Below are 27,347 nucleotides of genomic sequence, written 5' to 3'. Positions count from 1 at the left end.
CTGTAGTCTCAATCTTTAACTTTCCTCTGACTCCTCTGCAACACTGGCTGCTGGAAGGCTTCTCCCTGGGGTGAGGAAGACACTTGCTTGCGTAAGTAAGATATTTTGATGAATCTCTTTACATGTGCTCAGGCCAAGTAAGCTGCCAGGGCATGCAGAGTGCTCTCTCTCCTTTTCAAGGTAATGAGATTTTCTGCAAAGCAGCTACCATTTAAAGTCGTTTCAGGTTTTTCCCTTTTGCCTCACTGGCATTGGCTGGGTTCAAGCTATTCCCAGCCACAAAGATTTCACACAAGACAGAAGAAAATGAGAATGGCTGGTTTAATAAGGCTTTTCACAAGCAAACTCCTTGCTCTCTGCAGACCAGAGAAGTACCCACACACAGGGGCTGGTGCCCCTGTTAAAGTAATGTCAGCTGTCTCATCGTCACTGAGCACAGACATGAGGTCTTCAAGAAATCAGTGAAGCTTGGTGACATCATTACTTCAGTTCAGTTTGAGCTGGAAACTCCTCCTTTGTCCGGAGCAAGTATTGCCTTCTGAACGCAAAGACACAGTAAAAATAATTATTATAAAAGGTGAGGCAGCTTCCTACAGAGCACCCACCACAGAGCTGAACTCCCTAGGTCTCGCCACTGTCAGCAGTGGGAAACAGGTGTCTCCAGAAATGTTGGACAATGAGGATATAGTTCTGCAATTACAGAGAGCTGGGTTGCTGAATACGTACTGGTAGTGTCATCTACCAAGAATGCTTATGGGAATTAAAAATATATGCTCTCTTCCCTCTTCTTAGTGGGCTTTTTGTGCTTGCTGCTAGAAATTTCATTCACAGTTTCTGCATAGCAGCCTGAGTTTTCATGATTGAAGCAGTCGCACTAATATTAACAATTCCCTGGAGCCTGAGGCTTCACCTCAATAACTATATTTTCTAACTGAATGTTTTGCATTTCACCTGGGTGACTACCACATCAGCCTAATACTGTCCAATAGGGGTTTCCTCTGTTAGAAAGGAGATTTCTTCCACCTTAGTCTCTAGTCATAGGAGGATTTCCTCATTTCTTCCTTCAGGCAGGAAGTTGTATTAATTTGCTAAGCTTTCCAGCACTGGGCCGTGTAATGGGCAACACCTTCGCATATGGAGTCCTGCTCACAGACACCTGTCAGGGGAAAACTTCATAAGGTACGTTGAAGTTGCCCTCTGAAATCTTCACAATTTTACGGGCAAAATTTCCTCTTTGCTTTCTGCAGTTACTTTGGTGGTAATGCTGTGTCTACCTTCCTTGCTTTTCATAAGTGACCTCAAAAGAGTCTGTTGTTTTCACCCACGTTTGGGTAGTTGTTTCCTCCATGTCAGGCAAGATCAGCTGCTGCCTCCCTTTTTAGGTCCAACATGCACACACAAAGGTTCCTTGCACCAATAGCCCTGCCAGGTGGAGCAAACCCATTATTTTCTGCTTTAACATGGAATGATCAGCACAGTGATGCTGAAGTGGGAGAACATGTTTCCATTTCCAACACGTATTTTGGATAGTGCTATATGAAGGGAATATTTTTCTGGCTCTGGCCACAGCTTATTTGCTTCTTTGCAAAGCAACTTGCTGCACTTTCCTTAATTCACTTCATTTTTTTTTATTATTATTTTTTTTTTTTTCCTGGAGTTATTCTTGTACAGACCCTCTTGACACAATCCCTTCATTCAAAAGATTATGTCATCACTTTCTGTTTCTTGCCTGGTAAGTGCTGCTGCGGCACGTCTGCTCCTTTACTTCTTCCTCTCCTTTTGCAACATGCTGTTCAACCCAACTGCAGTCAAGAAACTGGTCCTTAAGGTATTTTTCTTCTGGTCTTGCATTGTGCTCTCAAGGTATACCTTCACAGCTTAAAATGCTGCACTGAAGTCTTCCTGGTCAGTAAGATGCTAGAGATTTGTCAGTGTCATTGGGGAGTTTGTGATCAGTTTCATTGGTAACTGTACAGTATCTATGTGCTGATTAAGCTCCCGATATCCAGGAAATACATCAATAGTATATTTTTTCCATCTGAACATCATTTTGCTGTTTTGAAATCTCTGATCTCTCAGTCCTTGCACTGTGGAGCTTCTTGCAGTAGTGCTGTTTCAACTGTTGCTTGCAAAGCACTTCCTTGTGGTGGGACTTTCCGTGTTTTCATAAAGCATTTTATTTCTTTCCTAAGGCAGCAGTGTCCTTCGAGTTCCAGATTTCTGCCCCTTCCCAGCTGTTATGGAGGCCCTGTGACTTCTGCTGATCCCAGTAGCCAATATTAATAGGTAAGTAGTCACCCAACACATTGTTTCCAGCTTGCTGGGGGAGGTTGTTTTACAGCACTCACTTTTTTCATGATGCCTCTTGACTAAAGTCCTTAATTTGCTAAGCAGTGATTTACATTCTGCTGTGATCCAGGTTTAGTTTATGATTCCTGAATTTTGGCTGAGTGGTGGTATTCCCTCGTCTCGGTTGTATACCTCTAAGTTGTCATGTGTGTTTTCACCTCCTGTCAACGTTCATGCTTCATGCACCCTTTTTCCAGGAAATCTCATGTGCCGATAACAGGCCAGCAGGTGTTTCCTACCAAATGTTGTGGCTGCTTGTCTCCCCTTCCAACCTCACCTGCCTCATTGCATTCAGAATACGCTGCAAAGTCCTGATAAATAATATCCTATAGCAAAGGACAGCATAAGCTGTCATTTTCTATCCTGTTGTACTCATTTTAGACGTTTGACCACCTTTAAATCAAAATCTTTAGTCAGATTGTCAGACACTGAAATTCGTTTACCTCTTTGTGCCTTGCTTATTAAAGCAGATGCTGAAATATCTGAACTGTTGATACCACAGCCTTGGGAAGTGATTTATTTTTGCTCTTTCCAGGATAAAGCCTATGTCTGCAGGCAATAAATAAATAAATAAATAAATAAATAAATAAATGAAAATCTTAGTTGTTAGAAAAATCCCTTTTTATTTGCCTCTGCTGTGAAATGGATTGCGCAGCCACCAAGTTTTTATCAAGTGAAACCACTTTCTTTATCAGGACTGATTTACTGTTGTGTCAGCCAGACAGAAACTGTGCTTATGACCTTTCACTTTGTGCCTATATTCAATCTGAAATTCTCCAACACTTGGGGTGGAAGGTCTCCATATTTTGCTAGTCTTACTGACGCAGGCAATGTCAGAGTCCAAATGGAAGCTGGCTTTTGCCCTTCTTCTATCTCACAGATACAGATTACTTTTCCCTCAGTATCAGTTTTGAATGTCACAGGTTTTTCCTTTGGCCCCATGCTGCTAATTAGACCTAGGAAGATAGCTGCATTGTGATCCTTTTCTTTGTGCTGTACAGTAGCCAAGAAGAGTGCTGTGTCACTGCTGCCGCTCTATTCTCTTTGGGGGTGCTCTCCAACTGCAGGCACCGTACACCCTGTACTTTTCTGTTTGCTTATGTGTCATGCTTCTGCAAAAGGGTTTACTTTGTGGTTGGAATCAAACAGCCTTATCAAAATGCAACTCTTCAATAAAGCTGAAATGAAGCATTTGGGTCTCATGAAAACAGAATGTTTTGCTATTTTGCACGGGGGAGTTTAAGGAAAAGGTGAACAGCTTCTCAGTTGTTGAGTCTGAGAATTTCAGAAGGGAAAGGATGTCCCTAAATGGGCAGAGTATTATTTCCTTTTAGCACAGTTTTGATGGCCAGAATCTGAGACAATGTCAGAACACAGAGCTGTAAATACAGGAAGACAGTTATTTCAGTCTAGCTCCAAAATCAAATTCACAGCTGTCTGTAGATTAAAACAAAAAGCAGCTTGGTGACTTGGGAGCTTACAGACATGTAGATCTATGCATCTGTCTGCACTTTGGGCTGATGGGTACCAAGCAACCCTAACCTGCAAGGAGGACTGTTGTTTGCCTGGAGTGCAGAGAAACAGTAATACACCTTGTTCACAGGCTACGTGTCCTACATCAGGATCAACACCTAAATAACACAGTATCATGACTCCCGGGCCACAGTCACCTCATATAGATATGTCCATCCGTGCCCCAAATAACTCTCACCTGCCTACAAGGCTAGATTTTTAAAGTCAAGTTTCCTAAGGATGTGGATAGAGGGTTAAATGGGAGTAGCGTGCTGAAAACAGCAGTGGGAACAAATTTACCTCTGTAGGTCCAGAATGTATTTGGAATTCTGGTTACATATCAAGCATGGATTTGCTCAAAAGCAAGTTTGGTTACTTGGTCCTACAGATTACTCTTCAATTTTTACCTGAGGATGATATTCACTAAGGACAAATTTTATTTTAAAATGTTTTCTCTCATTTGCTTATAATGCAATTGACTATGACAAGGTTTGTAAAAACTATTCTTATCAAAAGAATGATGACAAAATCTATATCTTCACCTGCAGTGATTAAAAAAAATATTTTAAGTAACATCACTTATCCATATTAATTCTTTCTTCATAAGATAGTTATTTACAAATTATTTCTTGCCAATAATAGACTTAATTATTAAAGCAATATTTAAGAAATCAAATTTGTTCATGTTGTAATAATTTTCAAATGTTAATGTAACTTATTCCTAATTTATGTTTTAAATGTAGAATTAGAATGTCCTGACTGACATAAAAAAAAATAATATATTGCTTTTTATACCTTGCCATAGAAGTTTAAAGGAAATATAGGGGTTGTCTTATTTCATAGGGATGATTACATTTTGAGTTATCTTGCATATATGTAATATGCCAAGGGCATCTTGAGAACTAATCAACACCTGCAAATCTCACAGAAATTAATGGATCCAAGTTTATAAGATATTCCTGTTGACTTAGGCCCAGATTACATTTAGATTTTACAATCTAATGAAGGTATACCAGCAGACTCCCACAGGGGACAGAATTTTTACCTGCAAAGTAAATGTTAGCTTAAACTCATTCCTTGAACAGAGTAGAAATACCCTTTATTGCAAGTATAACTGCACCTACTCTGTAGCTCTAACTGCTGTAGTTAAACTTTTAAGCTTAGTACCAAAAAAATAAAAATAAAATGAGGAGGAGCAAAGTGACTTGCCCACATTCATACCGTGATAAAGCAAAAGAGCTAGGGGAAACTGCTACAGGTCTTGGATTACAGTGTGATGTAAACACACTGAACCAGTGATGGATTCTTCTGCAACACCAACACAAGTGTCAGAATCCCATCAACTGTTGAGCTCTTGTCAAAGCTTTTGGAAAAAGACCCAAAGAGCTTTCAGAGGGCTGTTTTGGGGCCAGCCCCGCTAATACCCTATCCCCAGTCACACTAGTCTTGAGGAGGACACAATTAGTCTTGCTAAGGTAGAATGGGTGGTTTCCTCCAACCATAGCAGAGAGAGCAATGCAAAATGTCGCAGTAGGTACCAGGACATCTTCTACTGATCCCACACGAAAACCATCTCTGTTCTGCTCTGCCACTTGGAGAGGAGCATTAGTATTCATCCTACAGATACTTATGGCATCTGAACCTATGACCCAATTGGCAGGCACACCTCTCCCCAATATTCTTTCAAACCTCATGAAAACTGCAGGAAATTACTGTACCCTTGTATGTGCAGCGCACAGAGTTCAGGTATGCAGAGCAGAAGGATGTTTAGATGTTTACAATGAGGCACACCCACTAGAATGTCCAAAGAGGAAAAAAATGACAGTGCAGCACAACCTAGAAAGCTAATAATTTCTCCTGGGCTTCTATGGGCTCTGCCGAGTTTGACTTCTCAGCGTTAGCAATTGGTTAGTCAATGTAACTAGGATGAGGGGAAACACCCCTGTCCCATCTATCACATGGCAAGGAGGCTCCTTACGGCTCCCTTTCGGCACCTAAATCAGGATATCTGCAGCTATCTTCTATCTTCCCTTAAAGACTGCACTGTTCAGAAGCCTTGCTGGGCTCCATGGTTGCAGTGGTTCATTGCAGGAAGGGGAAAATAATGGGAAAAATAGCTAAAAAGAAAAAAAAAAAAAAAAAAAGTATATATATTTTTTAAATAGCAGTCTTAGTATCTTAGACCACATATTTGCACTCCATTCTTCTAACAAAAGACATGATGAGCTTGTGCGCGCACACACACGCTTATGCTTATTCTATGCTTTTTTGCCTCATCTGGCAGCCGCTTTCCGGTCCAGCAGACACTAACATCTAATGAGTCAAACTTCCCATTTTCAGACTAATCAGTCGGCTGCACTAATTGCAAATGCAAATATGCAAATTTATATTAATTAATTACTCTGCTAATTAGTTCTGCGGTCTTTTTGGGGTAATAAATCATTGTGCAGTGGAAGGGAAACACGTCCTGTCCCATTTCACTCCACATAAAAATTTAATGTACTCATTGAAGAAAATATATATATAAAAAATCTATTCTGATAGCTTTGTTTCTACTGATGAGTCCCCTACAGAAAGGTATGATTGTGAGAAGCTTTCACATCTTCAGCAAATGCCATCACTAAGGTGCCTGTTAGCAATTTAATTATCACATTACGAGCTCCAGGAAAAGCCAGTTTGCTGTGCTGCAGGCTGTGACTCTGAGCTCCGTAGTTCACACATTTTGCAGCAAATGCTGTTTATACATACATGAAAGATAATCTGGAGGAAAGTGCTCAGTTTGCTCTACCTGAATGGATTGCTAGCTCTCAGGCAGCCGGATCTGCTAAAACCATCATAGGTATATGTGGTTCATTCCTCCAGCCTCACTAGATCACATTTGAATGGGTTGTCTGGAAAAAGGAAAAGTGGCTAAAGAAAAGACTCTTTGCAGAGCCTTCTTCTGGCCTTGATCGTTACTTTGGCTATGATCCAATTCAACAGGGGACTTTTGAGTCCCCAGACAGTGATGCTGATCCCTAGATCCCTGCACCACCCCAGCACAGCTTGGGCAAAGGGATGCTCACAACACTGCCCTCCCAATGGTGGAGATAATCAAATGGAGCTACACAATCCACAGCAAAGCTACAGTGTACAGGTCCCAAGCATCCCAAGAGCCAACTTCTCTCCTAAGAGATTTAGAAAGGCATTAAGCAATGTGCATCTTCTTATCTCACGCAAGCTAAGGCTAACCAGAAATGCAGTATCTCCCACAGCCCTCAGAAGGTTTCATCATCCTCCACTTGTTTATTTTTCACTGTTAAAAGCCATCATTTCAATAGATGTGAAACGTTTACAAAGCATTTTCTTGAGAGTTTGGATGTGATCAAGTGTGATAATCCGTCTCACAGAAACAGTCTGAAAAACAGATAAAGATGGTATAAAAGTCAACAGCTCTGCTCTCCTTGTATCTCTGAGATTCAGGCATCTGACATGTAAAATTTTTCCTGATATAAAAATAAGGAAGAAAAAGCATTAGCAAATGTTTTGCTTTATGCTTTAAATTATTGGGTTTAAATTGAAACAATAAATGTGGTTTACAGGTAATTAAATTCCAAGAGCCTTCATCATGCTAGGTTTAAACAGAACTTGAGCTGTATATTTTTCCTCATAATTTGGAACCATAGGATTGTTTCTTTCTTATTTATTTATCCTTCTTATCCAAACACTGGAATAAAATGTTGTTGAATTGGTAATCTGAAATCCTGTGCATTAGGTTCTGGGAAATAGAGGAAAGCAAAAAAATGAAATCAAATTCAACTGACAATTTTTGGAACAGCCAAAGATAAAATTTGCCACCTTTGGTTACAATACTGATGTGCACTAATGGCTTTCCCATTTAACATCATGCAAATTAAAATATTTATTTAAAAACAAACTGCCTTTGTGCTTTTTCTATGTTTACAGGATTCTCGATTCACATGGGATCCAAACTGTTTGTTACACAGTACAGTCCTCCCCACCTGCCGTCAGTTTTGCCTGATATTAGAAAACAACAGGTTTTGTTATTTTCTTTTCCTCTTTTCTTTCTTTCTTTCTTTTTCTTCCTTTCTTTTTTTTTTTCTTTCCTTTTTTTTTTTTTTTTTTTTTTCTTCACAACCCTACAAGCTTTCAGAGATTAATATATAAAGATTTTGACAAAACTCCACAGGTAACTCTTTAATAATGCATAGGTATGAGATGGCAATGGGACTTTGTTCTGACTGTTTATAGTGTTCTTTAAAGAATTACATTCAAATAATAATTGCATCAGAACATAAGATATAACTTAAGACATTTGACAAAGTCTCTGGATTCTTTGATGGGTTAGCTTCAATTAGAAAGCTTCAACAGCACATGCGTCTTTTGCAAATTGCATTAGGCTTCCTCACTGCAGGCACTGTGAACAAAATTATTATTTTTTTTTTTTTTTTGATCATGCTCATAAAATAGCTGAAAAACTTTTGTCAATACTTATTGCTGAAGTTATTTTCTTGATTCTGTATACTTACATATAGTCAGAAAAAAAAAGGAAAAAAAAAAAAGAAGTGGTGCTAATAAAAATTCCATCATGATAGTCTATGTTGATTCCCTTTCAGTTATTCTGGCTGATATTTATTCTCCTGTCAGGGCTGTGAAATTAAGACTTTTCTTAACATATAGGACAGCAAGACCCATTTGGCATCCAAGATGAAACCCAGATGAGTGTTAAGATTGACAGTGTTTTCACCCTTATAATTAAGCATTCACACAAATGGGGTTTTAGTTTGCACTTATGCTTGGAACATGGCACTTCTTCATACAGGGAGCAGCACTCACATGTTAACATTTTCACTTTTGTTTTTTGTTGGCAAGTAAATCAGTATACTTGCTATTGACTTCTGTTAGCATTTTGCTATATATTATTCACTATTTATTAGTATCATATTTAAAAAAGAATTGAATGGGAGTGAAGCAAGAACCAAGGACTACAGCCATGACCTCTTCCTTTGCCCTGCTTTGGAGGAGGATGGCACTTCCTAGAGTCATCCTGCTGCCTTCAGATGAATGCTTTCCAAATGCACAGCACCAGGGCATCACTTTCCAGCATTATTTTATTTTATTTTATTTTATTTTATTTTATTTTATTTTATTTTATTTTATTTTATTTTATTTTATTTTATTTTATTTTATTTTATTTTATTTTATTTTAAAGTGTTAAAGTCCCCCCATCTCTTTCTGAGAGAGGGACTGGCAGCTCTGGTGCAGCAGAGTGCCTACCACACTGAGCTAATTTGCAGCCTTGTCTTTGGTTGTGCACTGACTCAGTGATATCTGGAGGAAGGGTGCATAAGTAGGAAACCTTATGGCAGTGTAGGAACCATTGCCAGAAACTCATCAAGGATTGTGATGGATTCGGAACAAGGTCTTGTTCATTCTAAAGGAAGGTGGAAAAAAAGGCTCTGTGATAAAAAAGAAGGCAAAAAGATAGCTAAAACCCCACTGTTTTACTAGATCTGAGATGCAACTGATTTTCTCATACACAGCAAGGGATTTTAAAAGGAAAAAAATAAATAAAAAGAAAAAAAATAAAGCACCCTTGATGGGCTACACTCTGTATGTACTTAGACTGGTGTGCTCTCTGCCACAGGAAGAGGCATTCATAAATGTATGTTTGCAAAAAATAATTGATATGCATATCAGAGTTACCATAATTAATTACAATAACATTTTTGGGTCATGCTTCAGGGCTCACAGAATTCAGCAACTGTTAGGGAACGGGCTGAGACTTAACTAGGGTAATGTCTTTTTCTTCGGGGTCTCTCTTTGGCAATGGCTATTGCCAAAATACAAACATGAGGTAAAACAGATCTTAGGTGTAAACAAATAGGAAAATTCCTGTTCTCTCAGCTGTGGACTATATCCCTATGTGGTCCTTCCTCTCACAGGCTTGGATGGCTTTTCGCATTGGATTTAATCTCCTTCCTAATTCTTTATATGGCTAGAATAAAAAAGGGAAAAAAAAAAAAAAAAGATAATGAAAACTTGACCACTTGAGTGAAAGTGATGGCATAATACACAAGGTCTGTTGTAACAAACTGAAATTAATTAATATTGTTAATCTCTTTAGAAACAATTGCATCTACAATGGACAAGAGGACAACTAACAGGCTAGATTAAAATGAAGATTACATATAAAATCACTGGGGGAAAAAAAAGCAAACAGACTAATGGTGGAGAAAAGGCACAGAGAAGCCCTAAAGGCAAACAATAGAATGAATAAGCATGGTAACTGCAAACCACCTAAGCAAAAAATAAAAATCACGATTGGGGAAATAGCAGTAAAATGGGAAAATCATTTGTCTATACTAAAGCTCCACAACCACAGTTCTTTGCCTCCAGGCAGTCTGAGCACAAAGATGCCTTCTCACCCAAGTGGTGAGGTGCCCAGAGAAGCAAGCTGGGACTGCTGTTCATCTGTTTTGAAAGAGCAGAACAATTCCTCCCTCTCTGTTCCATCATTGCTGCAGCATAGCTGCTGTAGCTCAGAAAGGACAGTTTCATGGGGAAACATACTGAGACTGGACAGGGGGAGATTTTTGTAATGCCCCAAAATAGCAGGACCACACTAAGATGTGAAGCAGGCCAGTGCATCAGGGCCAGGGGCTTCCACCAGTGCAGGTCACAAAAGTGCAACTGAATCAGCATGTCCACCTGAGACAAAAAAGTCTGGCTTGCTCTCCCTGATTACATTTAGAAGCTCACCTTCATTTGGGCACACTTCAGTAGGCAGAGATGCCAATCCTGATATATGAGAGGCTAAAATGCAGTTGTGGCTGCAAGGCACCTTGAGCTAGTTAAAACTAAACCAAAGCCAAAATATTCTCCCAGTGAGTTATCCCAAAATTTCAGTGTTTGTTTTCAATCCCAGCCATGATGAAATGTTGCAATATTTGTTTGATGTACTCCCCTACAGTATTTTCAACAGAAAAAAAAAAAAAAGACATTTAAATTTCAGAAACTGAACCTTTTCAGCTTTGACATACAAAGTGGGAAACAACAGCTCATTGCCAGACACTTAAAACAGAGAAATGCCTGTTTCTCTGACGACAGTTCACATCGTGGGAGTTTTGCTCAGGAGCAAGTTGAACAAGTTCTCCACTGCAAGCCAGTCTCCCTGTCTAGGCTGTTAATCTTGATACCAAGGGATGGTCATTCAGAGACAGCACTACAATGCACCCTGGAAAATATATTATAGCCACAGAACAAAATACATAAAAAAGAACTGGGGCCCACACCACTCCTGGACACCAATGTATCTTCCTAGGACAGGACACACAGACATTCAACTGACTAGAGAAATACAGTTTGGGAACATCCAACAAAAAGATGACTCCTGTTGAGACTTAGTTACCCCACAAGGGACTGGTTTGGACTTTCTGAGTAGTTAGTCAACAAGTTCCACTAAAACTGAAAAGTGTCCAAGGAAAATCTGTTTTGTGAGAACTGTTTTAGCATCTGGCAAAATATTTCTAACCAGCTTTGGTCCTGAGCCTACAAAAACTTACCATGGAATTCAATTCAATTCAATAGCTATCAAAAAATTGTCCATCCTAAGCAAGTTATCTAACACACACAGAAGTAGTGGGGAGTAATTCAGTGCACCTAGTTTAGACACCCAAAAAAACATGGTACCTTCTCTTTCCATTCTCTAAATACAATCTTAGACCTGTGGCTTTCACTCAGGCAGCTGCTGAAGAGGAAGCTGAGGGTACGTGAGTCCTCACGCAACTTCACGTGTAATGCAGGGTTGTTATTCATTACCCATCTGACACGGTGCTGAGTGAATCCCACCTGGAGCTGAGCTCAGTGCAAAGCCTCTAACATGCTATCAACCTCATGTTTGTGTGTCTGCCTGGACAAAACTGAAATAATAATGTTTTGAGCTCTGCAAGACTAAATGCCAAAGACCTGAAGCTATGGCATGAAATATATGGCTGAGAACATAGGTTGCAACGGCCTAAGATGACAGTAATCTATTTTCCTTGTAAAAAGTCTAATTGAAAATGGGATCTAATGAATTTGGAGTAGACTTTTGGATGGATTTTAAATGCATAGGGGCCTCAAGTTGGCTTTGTGTCATTGCTTATAGTATTTAGGCAGCTCCAAACCAAAGCCTTGAAATTAGTGTAGTAGTACTTAAATAAAAAGAATAAAAGACAAGTAGTCAACAAAAATCCCTAAAGGAAAAAAAAAAAAGTCAGCTAGGGTTTGAGGGGGAGGGGTCTTAAATGTTTGAAATGCTTTGCTTAGGGAGAAAAGCTGTTTCTTTTTGGAAACCAATTACTAATTTTTAGTTCCCCTTTTAATTTCTCATGTAAATTACCTTGTAATGTAAAGAGCAGAGAGAAAAGGACTTTGCATGCAGTTCCCAACCCACTTAGGGAAAAAAAAAATTAAAATGCTGGCTTGTAGTAAATCATTTTTTCCATCACTGCATTTCTGTTAACATACCATATTTTTTCCAGATTTTTACAGAAAAAAAAATATTAAAAAGAAACAAAATTTGCTCTGAGTAGTAACATGATAAAAACTATGTAATTTAAGTTTGTAGCTGACTCTTAAATCCCATTTCCTATAGAAAGCATGCAAATTCACAACATTTTCTGCAAGAGTCAAGACACAAACATCATATTCTACTGTAGCTTTACATAAACAGAGGTTAAATAAAGCCTTAGTGCATGAGATGCCATTTGAACAAGGCAAAGATTTCTTGACCATAAACTTACAAGTTATGATTTAAACATCTGAATTCTTTGAAACTGAGTTATAGGTATTTCTGCAATAGAAGAGGCAGCATGATTGGATCCGGCTGTATTATATCAGGCCATGGACAAACTTTGCTACAAACAGAAAAATGCTTAAGCTAGATCAGTCTAGAGAGAAACAGAAAAACATTTATGCTATGCCACGTTACCGATAGGATATCCACGTGCTCCACAGATGACAGTGTCATCTGTGACCTTGCTTTTTTCTATTTTGTCCTTTATCTATCCTCTTCTAGCTTGTGCCACCATTGCCCCAGATAAATAGTAATCAGCACCATCACTCTTGCCTCAATCTATCACCAAGAGAGACCAGGAGGCAACGCAGTCCAGCTAGAGAAAGCATCAAAGTGGAATATATATTTGTACCTTGGAAATGTTATGTTTGTACTTGGGACTTGGACCCATCAGGCTATCACATCGCATACTTCTCTGGCCACCTGAGCACTTTTTTTTATAATCACTTGTAGACATAAATTGGGCTCAGGGAGCGGGTGTGGAAGCAGCACATGGATTTCACAGAAATATTTACAGCATCCACCTTCAGGAAACTGTCCCTTGTGATTTCAGTTAGGAACAGATGTTTTAAGTATGTAGTTTGAATAGAAGTTTCTTTATTTTTCTTTGAGATTTAAGAACAAAATTGTTTTGCCACATGCTCTTCTCTTTACCTAAAAGTTAGAATTAGGTCGATGGGAAGGGCACATGTGCATGTGGGTTAGATCTAGAGACTGAAAGTTGCTGAACCCTCAGTGTATTTCTCACTGTGTGGCTGACTCACTGTGGGAATTTGAGTGATAGTTCCGGCTATGAAACACTGATATAAACTTATTGAACCAGCAGGCATCGAAGCTTAATTTCAGTTTGTACAGTGCTGCAAGATCGTTATTTGCTATGTGCTGAAAGAAATACAAAGCAACTTTAATGGTACCAAAAGTAAATGCAACTCAAATTGATTTTCTCTTGCACATACCTGATAAAAAGTCCTCAGTGCTCGGAGCATCTTTTCTAGATGCTGATGGGATTTTGCCATTTTAGTAGCAGTACACAAAAAGTTCAGTTTTTACTCGGAAATGCTATTATTGTGCGTAAACAGTTGTTAACTTTGCATCAACGTCTCCATGGATTCAACAGTCCCTAAGTACACATTGACAGCACAGATCGTTATGATTATGGACCCTTAACATTTAAAATGGGAGGGGAGGGAGTTTGCATGTGCATGTATTCATCTGCTTGCTCTCTCTCTTTCACAAACTATAAGGTTTAATAGCGATTAACACTAGACCACAGCACTTCTAAATTAACGATAGCCCTGCCAATTCTAATTGGTATTCTAATTAGTCTGACAATTCAACTAATTAAGAACATTAAACTTTTTAACAAAGGCTATCTTTTTTGTGTTGTGTTTGGCAAAACTGAATTGAGGATAAAGGGAAGTCTGAACTGCTACTTCAGAAAATTGTTGATGTTTAAAGAAAAAGAAAAAACAGATTTGGAAATTATGTAGAAACATTTATCTGTGATAGTTAAATAACAATAGGATATCTGAATTATATGATGTAGTAAATGATAGAGGAATAGATTAATAAAGTGAAAGCTGTAAATCCAGAACGTATGTCTGAAAGAGGTTTGGCTTTTCTAAACAATGATTTAGCTCAGATGCCATGGGGATTTTAGTACAGTAGATTGAAATTCAGACATTTCCTTTATTTGTAGAAAGCTCATATTTGTAAATTTGTTTTTCTTCAGATATGAAAAAAAATCAAAGAAAAAAAAATGAAGTGCTCTAATATGCAAAATTTTCAGTAAATATTTGTTCCACTTCAGTTGAAATGTCTCAATTTGAGAAAAAAAAATGCTCTGGTTTCTAGTTTTGTGTTTTGTATATGATTTTGGAAAAAAAAAAAAAAAAAAAAAAAAAAGATGTCCTTTTGAATCCCTCTAAAATGAATTAAAGACCTTAATTTTCCTATTCTCAAAATGAAATTTAATTTCAATGCACGAATACACAAAGTTTTGTGCTGTAAAGAATATGAAGTTTTCTGAAAGAAAATGTCTTCTATGTTCTGCCAATTCTTATTTCAAGATCAAACTGCAAATATCTTGTTCATAATCCAGATTTCAGTTTCCAAAGGAGTTGGAGAATTTGCAGAGTCTTTGCAGGAAGCTCACTGATGTTGGTTGGTACCACAAGAAGAGATTGAATAACATGTTAAATCAAAATCAATGGGTAGTATTGCTGAAGTATTTACTCTAAACCTCACCTCAGCAACCTAAACGTCACCTCAACAACCTAAACCTCACAAATTGTGATCTCTCAACACCCTGATTTCAAGTAAGCATGCAGGAGCTCTGAGTCACAGAATGTTTGAGGTTGGATGGGTCCTCTGGAGGCTGGAAGGTCTGGAGGTCATCCTGATCCTGCCCAAACCCTCTGCTCAAGCAGCACCACCCAGAGCTAGTTGCCAAGGGCCATGTCTAGGCAGCTTTTGAAAAACTCCCATGGTCTGTCTCAGTGCTACAAAGAGCAGGCTGTAACACCAAGTACACGTCCTCGATCGCTTCACTAATTCATAATCAATGTAGCTGTATTTACACTGCTTACTCTAAGGGCTTGGAGATACAGGGAGAGACAGCTATTCGAGTCACTACCTGCTTCTGACAGCAAATATTCTCCAAACGGCTATCTTCAAAATTCATAGCAAAGTACTCTTTTGAGATGTATTTTACCTTGATAGCTTATATAGTGGGATGTCTTATAGGTCCAAGTGCAGAACACAGAAGCCAGCATGCCTCTCTAGACACTTTCAACCCACACATAAAAAATTTGAACACAAGAACAAGGCCCTGTACATATTATAGTACATTATTCAGAATGGACATCTTTGAAAACTTTGTAAAGCACATATTTTCCTTGCCTGGTTACATTGCAGTACTAAAGTATTGAACTGAAGAAGTATTTCTCCAGAACTAGCAATTTAATCGAAGGCCATACATACCAGCTGACTTTATAAGCAATATCATAGCAAAAAAATAAATGGGGGGATTCCAATTTTTCAATAATACATGTATATTCAGTATTGTTTCTGCTGACAACTGACAGTTTTAGCATTTTGTAATCTTCATCTTGTATGACCTTTCCCCAGTACTTTAAGAACTTAAAAAGTCAGGCCCCCAGTAGGGCCACGCAAGCCAGTTAGAAAGTCAGGTTATATGGTAACTAGCACAACAGAGAAATGCAAGCAGGGTTTGGGCTCAGCAGGCCATGTTCCCAGAGGAATATGGCCACAATAAAGGGCTCTGTGCCAACCTTCCAGGTGCCTTCTGGCCATGGTTGCTTTAAATTCTTCAGGGATTTAAACCAATCTTCAGCCAACCCAAGGACTGAAATCAAAACTCAGGGCTGCCAAAAGATACTTACTTCTTGATTTCCTTAGTACACCCCATAAGGTGAGACCACTTTTGAGAGCAGTTACCTCCAAAAACAACACTGTGTGCTTAAGGATGTGTATGAAGCACTGGTTTTCTAAATGCCTGGTGGCTGAGGAAGCTGGCAAACCATATGGCTTACACAACTTCTTAAGAGATTACATAGACGTAAGAGACATAAAGAGATGGAAATTACTGAAACTACTGTTCACTTCAGCTTGTACTTACATTATGTGATAACCTCACCTCTCTTTATGGCAGAACATATCTTCATGTTGTTTTTTTCTAATGTTATTTACTGCTGTTAGACAACACTGTTTCCTGAAAGACATCTGCAGATCTTACCAAAAATATATATACAAGTATAAGCCCAAGAAATTTGGTGAAAAAACACATTAAAATGGGTTTTTATAAAGATATGAAACATCAATAATGTATAGATAGAACTGCAGCTAGAAGTATTAGGATTGTTCATGTGTCCCTAGGAAAAAAAATAAAATTATTTTAAACATCAACTGAGCAAAAGTTTTAGGAAAAAAAAAAAAAACATTATACACCAATCCAAATTGAACACCATTTTACAGCTGAGCTGAATTTGGCTGTGCCTTTCACTTTCTCAGAGACTTGAGGATTGAATCCAGAAAACAACTTTATATATATATATATATATATATATATATATATATATATATAAAAAGAGTTTATATATAAAAACTGTTCTACTTGTGGTCAAATTCTGCCATCAAGTCTCCATTACTCTCAGGGGAAAATAGCTCAAATGACCCAACTTCCACTCTCTGCTGTGACATGAACTTTCTGCATCTTGAGGTTAAGATCCTTCAAAAGTGTATTACTGTCTTTCTTCCACTGCCTTCAAGTCAGTGAATGTATGTATAATTTTCTACAACAGCAAAAGGCAGAGAAGCTAGAGGATCAGGTGACTGTGCAGTTCATCTTATCTACTCCTGAAAAGTATCGTCTGGAGTGTTTATAAATTAGACGTGTTCTTGAATACTCTTAAAATTTCCACTGAGCATTGTAAATAACTGGAAAAAGTTTCAGAATCTGTGCCGTAAGATCTTTGTGCTACCCTTTTCCTTCTGGAAAATAGCATTTTCCATCTTCATAGGAGTGTTATAATGACAAATATTTAATTCTGACATTCACTTAGATATTTTTTTTTAATACCTCAAGTTACTTTCTTTTTGATAAGAAAAGTAAGTCCTTTGGTAAGGTCTTTAAATACTTGTATTGTCACACTGCATTTGATGGGTGCCAAATGTGAGAAGTCAAAACCATAACACAGATTAGTGAAATGTAAGGGAGGCCATAGTTCATAAATAGCTTTGGATACCTTATAGTGCAGCTTTTCTGCTTTTTGAATCAAAAATTTAATTATCTTCATCAGACTGGTATTTCAGAAAGAGCCCTGTCCAAGGTTTATAAATTCAGGTAACAGAAGGGAAACCAAAAGGAACAGATATTCCCATTACAGTAAGCCTGAATCATCCTTCCCCATACTTAATATTATTTCATAAAAACAAGCACCTCAGGTGAACTCTGCTGTTAAGAAACTACCTGTATATTTGTATGTGAGAGAATTAAAGTTTCATAGGCAACTGTAGATCTGGCATCTCCTACAGTACACAACTCAACTTCTCAACTTGAATTAAGTGCTTTCAGAATAGGTCTAAAGGAATTATTATTTCTAAGGTCATTTTTTTTTCTCCCTAAGGTGTTCCAATATTATTTCATCATGCTGCTAAAATTTGCCTGAGGAATGCATGCAAGAGAAAAGAAATGATTCTTAAGAGCTTACGGCTCACCTGAAACTGGATAAAATTTCATGGGGGTAAAGAAAAGTCATTTCTCTAGCCTTAGGGCTTTCTCCCTGCTGAGTTTCAAAGGTCTGCTGCACATAATGGAAATGTCAGTGTTTTTCAAAACTTTGCAAGAATCTTTTCCAACGTTCCACTTAGAAAACATGCTATAATTTCCTGGAAAGGAAGTGTCCACCAGAACTTTACATTCATCGTGGAATCATCATGGAATGGTTTGGGTTGGAAGGGAACTTAAAGATCAACTGGTTTCAACCCTCTTGCCATGGGCAGGGATGCCACCCACTAGATCAGGTTGCCCAAAGCCCCACCCAGCCTGGTCGTGAACACCTCCAGGGATGGGACATCCACAGACTCTCTGGGCAAGTTGTTCTACTGCCTCATCATCCTCATAGTAAACAATTTCCTCCTAGCATCTAATCTAAATCTTCCCTCTTTTAGTTTAAAACCATTCCCCCTTGTCGTATCACTATCTGCCTGTGTAAAATGTCACTCTCCATCTTTTTCTTGTAAGCCTCCATTAAGTACTGAAAGGCCACAGTGAGGTCTCCCAGGATGCAATTGGCTTTCTGGGCTGCAAGCATGCACTGCTGGCTCATTTCAAGCTTTTTATCCACTGGAACCCCCAAGTCCTTTCTCCTCAGGACTTTTCTCAATGAGTTCTTCATCTAGTCTGTACTCATGCCTGGGATTGCCCTAACCCTACTTTGCTCCTCCAGTCCTCATCTACAGGTTCAGGGAAATGAGACATGGGAAGCCTGACTGGCAGTGAAGACTAAGGCAAAGAAGTTGTCAAGTACCTCAGCCTTCTCCATGTCTGTCATTACCAGTTCTGCATTCTCATCCATCAGAGGGGACACACTCTCCTTGGCCTTTCTTTTCTGGTCAATGTACCTACAGAATTCCTTCTTGTTATTCTTTGCATCCCTTGCCAATCTCAGTTCCATCCATGCCTTGGCTTTCCTGATTCCATCCCTGTACATCCAGACAGCATCCCTGTACTCTTCCCAGGCCACATGGCCCTGCTCCCACTGCCTGTGCATTTCCGTCTTGTGCCTCAGTTTGCCCAGCAGGGCCTTGCACAGCCATCCCGGTTTCCTGCCTTCCCTGCTCACATATGGGGATGGAGAGTTCTTGTGTTCTTAGAAAAGTGTCCTTAAAGAGTTGCCAGCTCTGATCAGTTCTTCTGTCCCTAAGGAGAGTATCTCAGGAGATCTCATCCACTAATTCTTTAATTATTCTTTATATTATTCTTTGGTTTTCACAGAATCACAGAATTTCTAGGTTGGAAGAGACCTCAAGATCATTGAGTCCAACCTCTGACCTAACGCTAACAGTCCCCACTAAACCATATCCCTAAGCTCTACATCTGTTTTGATTTGCGCTTCAATCAAGTCAGTGTTAATTTAACTTCTCTATTTTCTTGCATCTAATTTAGAGCATGCTGCATAATCCTAAGCAAACTGTGCACCTCAGAGTGTGCTTTCTGCAAGGCCCTTCTGCTCTTCTAGCTGAATTGGTGCCTCCAAGATAGGCTTTGCCCCAGTATCAGCTCACTGTGTAGGGTTTCCAATTGGGCACCTCTTACAGGGGGAAATTTCCAACAAGCAGAGGAAATTACCCCATCGACTTCACAGATTTTGTAAGGATTTCCCCATGTTTATGAAGGAAAATCATATGTCACACAGCCATGAGGTATGCTGAAGAAAGGGAAACAGTGCAGATCTCTTCTGTGTCCACACACACACACCACCTCTTCTGGAAGGAACTGACAGCAAGGTCTGTCCCCAAAACCAAGCTTTGCTGGGGACAAAGACATCCTCAAAATGGAAACACAGAGGTAGCTTGCCTGTGAGTCACTGTAGGTACTGGCAGAAGAAATGGAGGGGGGAAAAAACAAACAAACAAAAAAACAAAAAACAAAACAAAACAAGACAAAACAAAAAAACAGCATTGCAGCATTGGCAACTAGCTGTTTGACAGAGATTGCCACTGGAGAGGAGGCACTGCTCAGCAGCACCAGTATGCGTGCCACAGCCAAGTGTCCCTACTGCACCCGCAAAAGGCTGCCAAGCTTACTGAGCTTAGAGCATCCTCAGGGTAGAGCAGCAGAAAGTATGACAACCCCTGCCACCTAGCATGAAAAACAAAACAAAGCAAAACAAAAACAACAACAAAAGAACACTTTTCATATGTACCCTAGGATTGCCTCACACCATGAAGCAATAGGAATGACCTTACCCATTGTGGTTTCAAGAAGTGACACAGTCCTGCGACCAGTCTGGGTACAGCATTTTTCCCCAGGTAGAGGGGTACATTAAATCCCATATTCCTGCAAGGCACAGATCACCTCTTAATCTGGCAACAAAGCTTTCAGGCTATGCCGTTCCATTGCTTTGCGAGGTGGAATGCAGCAAAGTTAATGCAGGTTTATCTAAATTTTTTTTTTAAATGCATCTTCCATCTTAAAGTTATTTAGCTCCACTGTCTCCCAACTCATTTACATTAGCGTAAGCCGGGAGCAGCACAAAATTAATAGGATTATGTCAAATGTATGTCATATCTAAATCATATCCATTCTATTCATGTCATTCAGAAATCTTGGAACAATTTCTGGTCACACATGCGGTTTTGGTTAACCATAAACAATTAGTATTAGGCTCCACTTTCAGATTCTGAATTCATGCTTTACTCAAGTGACTCCCATTAAAACAGAGTAACTAACCCCTCTGCAACTTTTTAATATTTGTCCCTAACAGCCTTTTCAAAACGTAAAACTAGGGATATCTGATTAGAGCAAAATGTATATCCTCATTATGGGGGGCTTAGATAGTGCATAGCACGTTTGTAATGTTTTGCAGTATTAGCAGATGGGTTAAAATCATGTTTTCAGACTAAACTGAATCCTCTTGGACAAATGTAGTTCTTCGAATATAGGGTCCTTATTAGTGTCGTCTTTAATCTCTCCAGAGAGAAGGACATATATCCCTGTACATCATCTTAGTGGTGGTGGGAGAGGGCTTAGCTGATGTGACAGGAAAGGCAGGTTCCCTTCAGAAAGCTGTCCGTAGCCTACAGTGCTGTACTGGGGTTGTGCTGTACAGGTTTAGGTCACCTCTGGTTGGGGAGGTACATTGCTCTGGTGCTACGGAGCACTGGTTGCACATGAGATACACAGGAGGTACATGAAGTGCATATGGCATGTTGGTTGAGATGCAGACACCAAGTGCTGGAGCCAAGCAGGTTTTGAGGGGTGTTTCTGGTCCTCCCCAGGCATTTGGGCTGTGCATACAAGTGCTGCAATAGGAGGACACTCTGAATCAGGGGTAAGAAAGAGGGTGTTTTGCATTGCAGGATTTTGCACCAGGTCTTACGTGCATGGGGAACGAGTTGCTGTGGCTTTCAGTGCTTTCACTGGACAGATGAGGGGATGAGGAGAAGAAAAATATTTGGCTAACTCTCATTCACACTTCTGAACAGTCCCCCATTTCCCATGAGGTCTTTTTTCTAGTGAATGACCCACACTAAACAACAAACAACACATCAAACCCCAACAACAAAGGCATCAGAAACTGGTCCTGAGCAAACACCATTAGAGTTCCTGGAGTCTGCATGCAGTTCTCCTGCTACAGTGCAACTGGAAGATATGTCAGAGTGGGAAAGGATGACTTTTTTTTTTTTTTAATAATAATAATAATAATAATAATAATGAAAAGAGTAGAGACATTCCTTGGAGGTCTGATAATAACATACTGAAGTTATTGGAAGGCCTCCCATTGATTGCAGTGCAGTTTGGGTCAGTCCCCCCAGTGCACTGTGGAGGTTCTGCACTCCTTTGAACTCAATCTTATTTCAGTGGCTCTGTTAATGCTTAGCTCTGTTAAATGTATTTCATGCATTGTGATAGTATTGCATTTGGAAGAGAGTCACTTATAATTCAAAACTATACAGCTTGGACTCTGGAAAAAAATCATGGTATATGTTCAGCAACGTATTTGGTGTCATGTAGCCATTCTACGGAGTACATTTAACTGTGTTTTGTGTATTATTCTTAACATGCATTCACACTAGACAGCAAAGCAGCAGTTATGGGGTATGCTGTGAATGCATATTAACAGCAGTACACATTTGCATATCATGGATCCATAATACAAAATGTGTAGTAAAATCCTTATGAAAAGTTATTATGCATGCACAGTAGAGGCTTTTTAAACCTTGATATCTCAGCTATTTTGTTTCTCCACTATTTATTTGAAAATATTAAAAAGGTCAAATGATGGATTAAGAATCTGCAAAAATGTAATGTTACTACTACAGAGGGAATCCTCCAGCACAGTCTAATTCATTTATTTTGTTTTTAGTACCAGTATGAGCCGTTCAAAACTGTGTTTTACAATAACATTTGAGTAGTTAAAAAAAAAAAAATTCAGGAGAAATAAAAAGAGAAAGAGAAAATATTTTAATAAAAGCATTTTTTGGAGGTTGGGCGATATAAACTGGAAATTTTTACAGCCCTTCTCTTAACACAGAGACACTACAATGTCAACCTTTCCTTCAATTTCTTGTAATATTTTTAGTATGCATTGAAACAGGGTTCAGTTCCCCAGGACTTTGCATATTTAGATTATCGTGCATTGTATAATACTCTGAATATGCAAAATCCTTGAAAAGGTTGACAACCCTTAGGACCTTCCACAATATAAATCTTAATACATAAATTCCTATTGAAAATAATGGGATTCTACCCTCTCCTCTGTTACACAGACTATAATATTTGGGATCAAATGAAATGAATGTTATGAATAATACAGCCCTTGCTCCTTTTGAACAGTTGCCACTTAAGTTTTAAGATCTTTCTCACTGTAAATACATATGCTTTAAAAAATAAAAATAAAGAGGTCTGAGCTCTATAAAGAGGGAATGACCTGATATTCCTTGTTTCTCTTAAAAATATATATCTTTACATGCACACACATAAAAAGTTTAGAGGAGGGATTTTAGTTCAGTCAGGGACCATGAAATTATTGAACACATACACATAGATGTACCTAGCACACACATGCACACCTTGTTCTGCTGCTGCCTCTTTCTCTCTCTCTCTCTCTTTTTTTTTTTTTTTTTTTTTTAATTAAAAAAGAAAGTCCAGATTTAAATGAAACTTTGTGAAAACAAAATAATTGGATCGGGGCTGAGAACATTAAACCCAAGCTTGGGCCCAATGTGAATTAACGCAGATGAGATATAAACCCTTCAAAAACAGGATTTATAACAGAAACGCTGACACAGACCCATAACAATAGCAGCTCTGCCAGGGATTATTTTAATACTAAAAGCATACTTAGCCTCTCGCTTTTTAAAATAGAGATTACTTTGTTGCTAAAAGGCAGTGATACACAATAATAATAAAAGCAAACTTTCAAAAATTGTTTTCAAGATGACATGTTGTCCTCCTTGTAACTCCTGATATCGCTTATGTGTGATGTGCCCCTCCTAAGAAAACACCGCAAAACAACTAAAAAACAAACTAAGGTGGAGTTTGCCATAAGCTCCACGGCCGGGCTGAGCCGGGAGGCTTTGTCAGCTCAATTTAACAGTTTCTTGCCTGAGGGAAGAGGCAAAAGGGTTAAGGGAGCAAGAGCGGAGAGGCGAGGAGGAGATGCAGGCAGCTGACGGCCAGAGGGAGAAAGGAGATGGGAAAAGGGCACGAGGGAAGGAGCTGCGAAGGGGCACACGGAAGCACGGAGGGGAAGGACGGAGGAAGAGGCAGGACATGCTGCCAGCAATGAGACCTCGGGTTTGAGATTTCAGGGAAGCACTCACGACAGGGCCAGGCAGGCGGAGGGAACCCCGTGAGCACCCCAAATCCTCACCCACACCGTGGACAGGAAGAGGGAGAGCAGGAGATCACTGGGGCTGCACAGCAAACCGTGCATTACCGGAAAGGGCAACATTTCTTCGATCCTCGCACTGTGACACAGGAACTCTCAGTTTTCTTCTAATGCCTCTTTTGGGGGGCAGACATCAAAAAATGCTGAAGGACATGAGGGGAGGATTTCTTAACAGCAGTAGGGGATTTGCTGCTGTTATCCTGTGTACTGGAGCAACACACTGCACAACAAAAATAAATACATAAATAGATAGATAGATGAAGAGAATAGAAGAAAGAAAACACACAGACACACTCACACACACAAAAAAACAAAACCACCAAAACAACAAAAAAAGCCCACACCCTGAAATTGCTCACTACAGCATCATACAAGAACTACTTTTTGTGACTGTGCTATAGCACCAGCATTGCATCCCGATTCCTGCCTTCCTTTTTTTTTTTTTTTTTTCTTTTCCTGGGTACCAGGTGCACCAGAGGGACTTCGATCAATACAAGACAGCACTTTTTGTATAAACAATACCGTATTAACAACTACAGGGCAGCCGTACCTGTAGGCAGGGATAGCACCAAATATTGGCACATCTATCCGTGCAGCTAGGCTGCTAAAAAGAAGCAGCTCCAGTGGAAAAGCACCTACTGCATGTGCAACGCTGGTGCAGATTTTTTTTTTTTTTTTTTTTTTTTTTTTCTATCAGTCTAACCTTCTGTGTTGATACATGAATGCTGGTACCCACTTAGAGGGATGCCAGATGATCAGTGCAGAATGAAGGTCCCAGGAGAAAGGCTCACGTGGTTTTCTCTGCCCCGTGACGTCACTAGCAGATGGCATGGGTACCAGCTCTGGCAGTTGGCATCAATGTCACTTTTTAGAGATCAATGAGATAGTGCAGATATACACAGATCTAGACTCCAGGAGACGATGCGACACTCAGACTGAAAAGATTTGGAAGGCAAAAAATGAAAACTGATTGTTGAATGAAATAAAAAGCTAAGGTAATACAAATAAAGATATATTTCAGTTGGTGCTGGGTGTGCATGCAAGTGTTTAAAGATACAGTATCATTGTCTTGTATTTTATGTATGCTATTTACTGTCTAATAACTCCTCCTAACATTTTATTCTTCTGATGCAATTGCATACTTTCGTTGGTGTTATGTAATGTTGCAAGTATGTAGACAATAGTGCTAGAATTAGTTTTTTACTGGGGTTTTTGTTTAGTTTTGTTCTATTAAGTCCCTGTATTCGTTTTGTTTGTCTCTTTGAGGATTGTGGGTCCAAGTGTTTGCTGCTCCCAAACTGAAAACAAAAGCAAAAATTATTGGAATGGGGAAATTATTTCCCCGTTTCAGCCTGGATTGTGAGCACACGTGCACGAATGCAGCCAGAGCCCACAGCCCGCTGCTGTCAGCCAGGGGCTGGGGGAGACGCCTGAGCCTTGCAGAACGTAAACACTGCTATAGCGTGCAGGGAAATTTTCTCCCCCCTCTAAATGATGGGGGAGGGAAAAAAAAAATAAAATAAAAGAGGAAATAAAAAAAAAAAAGCAAATAAGTTAAATCTAGTTAAGTATATAATACGATTTAGATTTTTTGCTGGGAAAAAGAAAAAAAGGTAGGGAGATTTTATTTCTTAATTCTGATCTGAATACGTTTAGGGTTCAATGCTTCCTGATTTTTGTCTAAGTATGAAATAAGTAATGTGTGATTTTCATAGAAATCATTAGGAAAAAAAAAAAAAAAAAAAAAAACTTCATTTTTGATTACTAGCTGAATAATTTGGGGGATGCTCCATTAATATATTTTCTCACCCACTGTAACTTATTGGAGTTTAATATCTTGAATCAAAAAGGAAGAAATGTGGAGGGACAAAAACTCTGAAATTTAAGTCTAAAAGGGATTTAAAAAATGTTTAACCATGAATTAGTAGAGATATGGCACTTTTCAATTTTAAGACTGTTCTTGTTCTTCCCATTTTTTCACCCAGGGGAATTTGGATTAATGAAATTTCTGTATTGCTTTATCATGTTTTGCATTTCTTGGAATTCCATGGTGGTGAGGGTTCGAAGGGCTTGTTTAAAAATAAGATAAATGAGCAGAAAGCTAATCATGCATCTTAAATATTGATTTCCTCTACTTATCTGTAAGAAATGTGGCTTTTTCTTGTGAGATCCTGAATGTTTCAAGTGATTTTAAAATTCTAGATAACACTTATTTTTTGATAAGCATTTGCAATTGACCTTTCATGAGAAAAATGTAGACTGTGCCTTTATACACACGCACACGCACTCCTATACATACAGCGTGCATTCAGACAAATTCAAGGTGCATGAGGATGTGTCTGTAAGTCGGCAAACTTTGTAAATGGAAATATTTAAATATTGTGCTGGCCCTCTTTCAGGTAACTTAAGATTATAGAACCATGCTAACACTACCGTTTGATGAGTCTGTTGTAATGCCAGAATCCCAGATGTGCAGAAAGTTTTCCAGAGAAAGCGATGACCAAAAGCAAATGAAGAACCCAGAAAGCTTTTCGAAGCAGATTGTACTCCGAGGAAAGAATATTAAAAGATCTCCTGGAGAAGACACAGAGAAAGAGGAGGAAGAGGAAGAGAGGGAAGAGGAGGATGAGAACGGCTTGCCCAGGCGAAGGGGTCTTCGGAAAAAAAAGACGAGCAAGATCAGGATGGAAAGGATCAAATTCAGGCGACAAGAAGCCAACGCGAGAGAGAGGAACCGGATGCACGGCCTTAACGATGCCCTGGACAATTTAAGGAAAGTGGTCCCTTGTTACTCTAAAACACAAAAACTGTCTAAAATAGAAACCTTAAGACTAGCCAAGAACTACATTTGGGCTCTTTCTGAAATCCTGCGAATTGGCAAGAGGCCTGACCTGCTCACCTTCGTCCAAAACTTGTGCAAGGGTCTGTCCCAGCCAACAACAAACTTGGTGGCGGGATGCCTGCAGCTGAATGCCCGAAGCTTTCTGATGGGCCAGGCGGGTGAAGGCGCCCATCACGCCCGCTCACCCTACTCCACCTTCTACCCCCCCTACCACAGCCCTGAGCTCGGCACCCCCCCAGGGCATGGGACTCTCGACAACTCCAAGTCCATGAAACCCTACAACTACTGCAGCGCGTACGAGTCCTTCTATGAGAGCACTTCCCCCGAGTGTGCCAGCCCACAGTTTGAAGGTCCCTTAAGTCCTCCCCCAATTAACTATAATGGGATATTTTCCCTGAAGCAAGAAGAAAGCTTGGACTATGGCAAAAATTACAATTACGGCATGCATTACTGTGCAGTGCCACCCAGGGGTCCCCTTGGGCAGAGCTCGATGTTCAGGTTGCCTACAGAGAGCCACTTCCCTTACGACTTACATCTGCGCAGCCAGTCTCTCACCATGCAAGATGAATTAAATGCAGTTTTTCATAATTAATGAGGAAAATGAAAATAAACAGTGGTCATTCACCTCCCCATCTAATTAAGAGTGAGCAGATGCTTGGGCACTGCG

At 39.4% G+C, this 27,347-nt stretch overlaps 1 protein-coding gene across 3 annotated transcripts; it reads left to right on the top strand.

The window, feature by feature from the left end:
* Positions 1–52: 52 nt before the first annotated feature.
* On the top strand, positions 53–27,347 carry NEUROD6 (neuronal differentiation 6). Of its 3 annotated transcripts, XM_082755067.1 has the most exons (5): positions 53–91; positions 1,068–1,179; positions 2,193–2,286; positions 7,807–7,898; positions 26,238–27,347. In XM_082755067.1, exon 5 carries the CDS (start codon positions 26,259–26,261, stop codon positions 27,270–27,272), a length of 1,014 nt encoding a protein of 337 aa, XP_082611193.1. In that variant the 5' UTR covers positions 53–91; positions 1,068–1,179; positions 2,193–2,286; positions 7,807–7,898; positions 26,238–26,258; the 3' UTR covers positions 27,273–27,347. The 3 variants fall into 3 exon arrangements, with proteins under 3 accessions (XP_082611193.1, XP_082611192.1, XP_082611191.1); XM_082755066.1 differs by lacking the exon at positions 7,807–7,898; XM_082755065.1 differs by lacking the exons at positions 53–91; positions 1,068–1,179; positions 7,807–7,898 and adding an exon at positions 1,800–1,828.

This window comes from Aythya marila (genome assembly GCF_965140915.1).
Source record: "Aythya marila genome assembly, chromosome: 2".
NCBI classification, from domain to species: domain Eukaryota; kingdom Metazoa; phylum Chordata; class Aves; order Anseriformes; family Anatidae; genus Aythya; species Aythya marila.
The sequence above is the reverse complement of the archived record's forward strand: the minus strand, read 5'-3'. Positions and strand labels throughout refer to the sequence as shown.

Bases quoted from the DNA above. Each gene is read 5' to 3' on its own strand.
- NEUROD6 (XM_082755066.1), top strand. From the start codon at position 26,259: ATGCTAACACTACCGTTTGATGAGTCTGTTGTAATGCCAGAATCCCAG.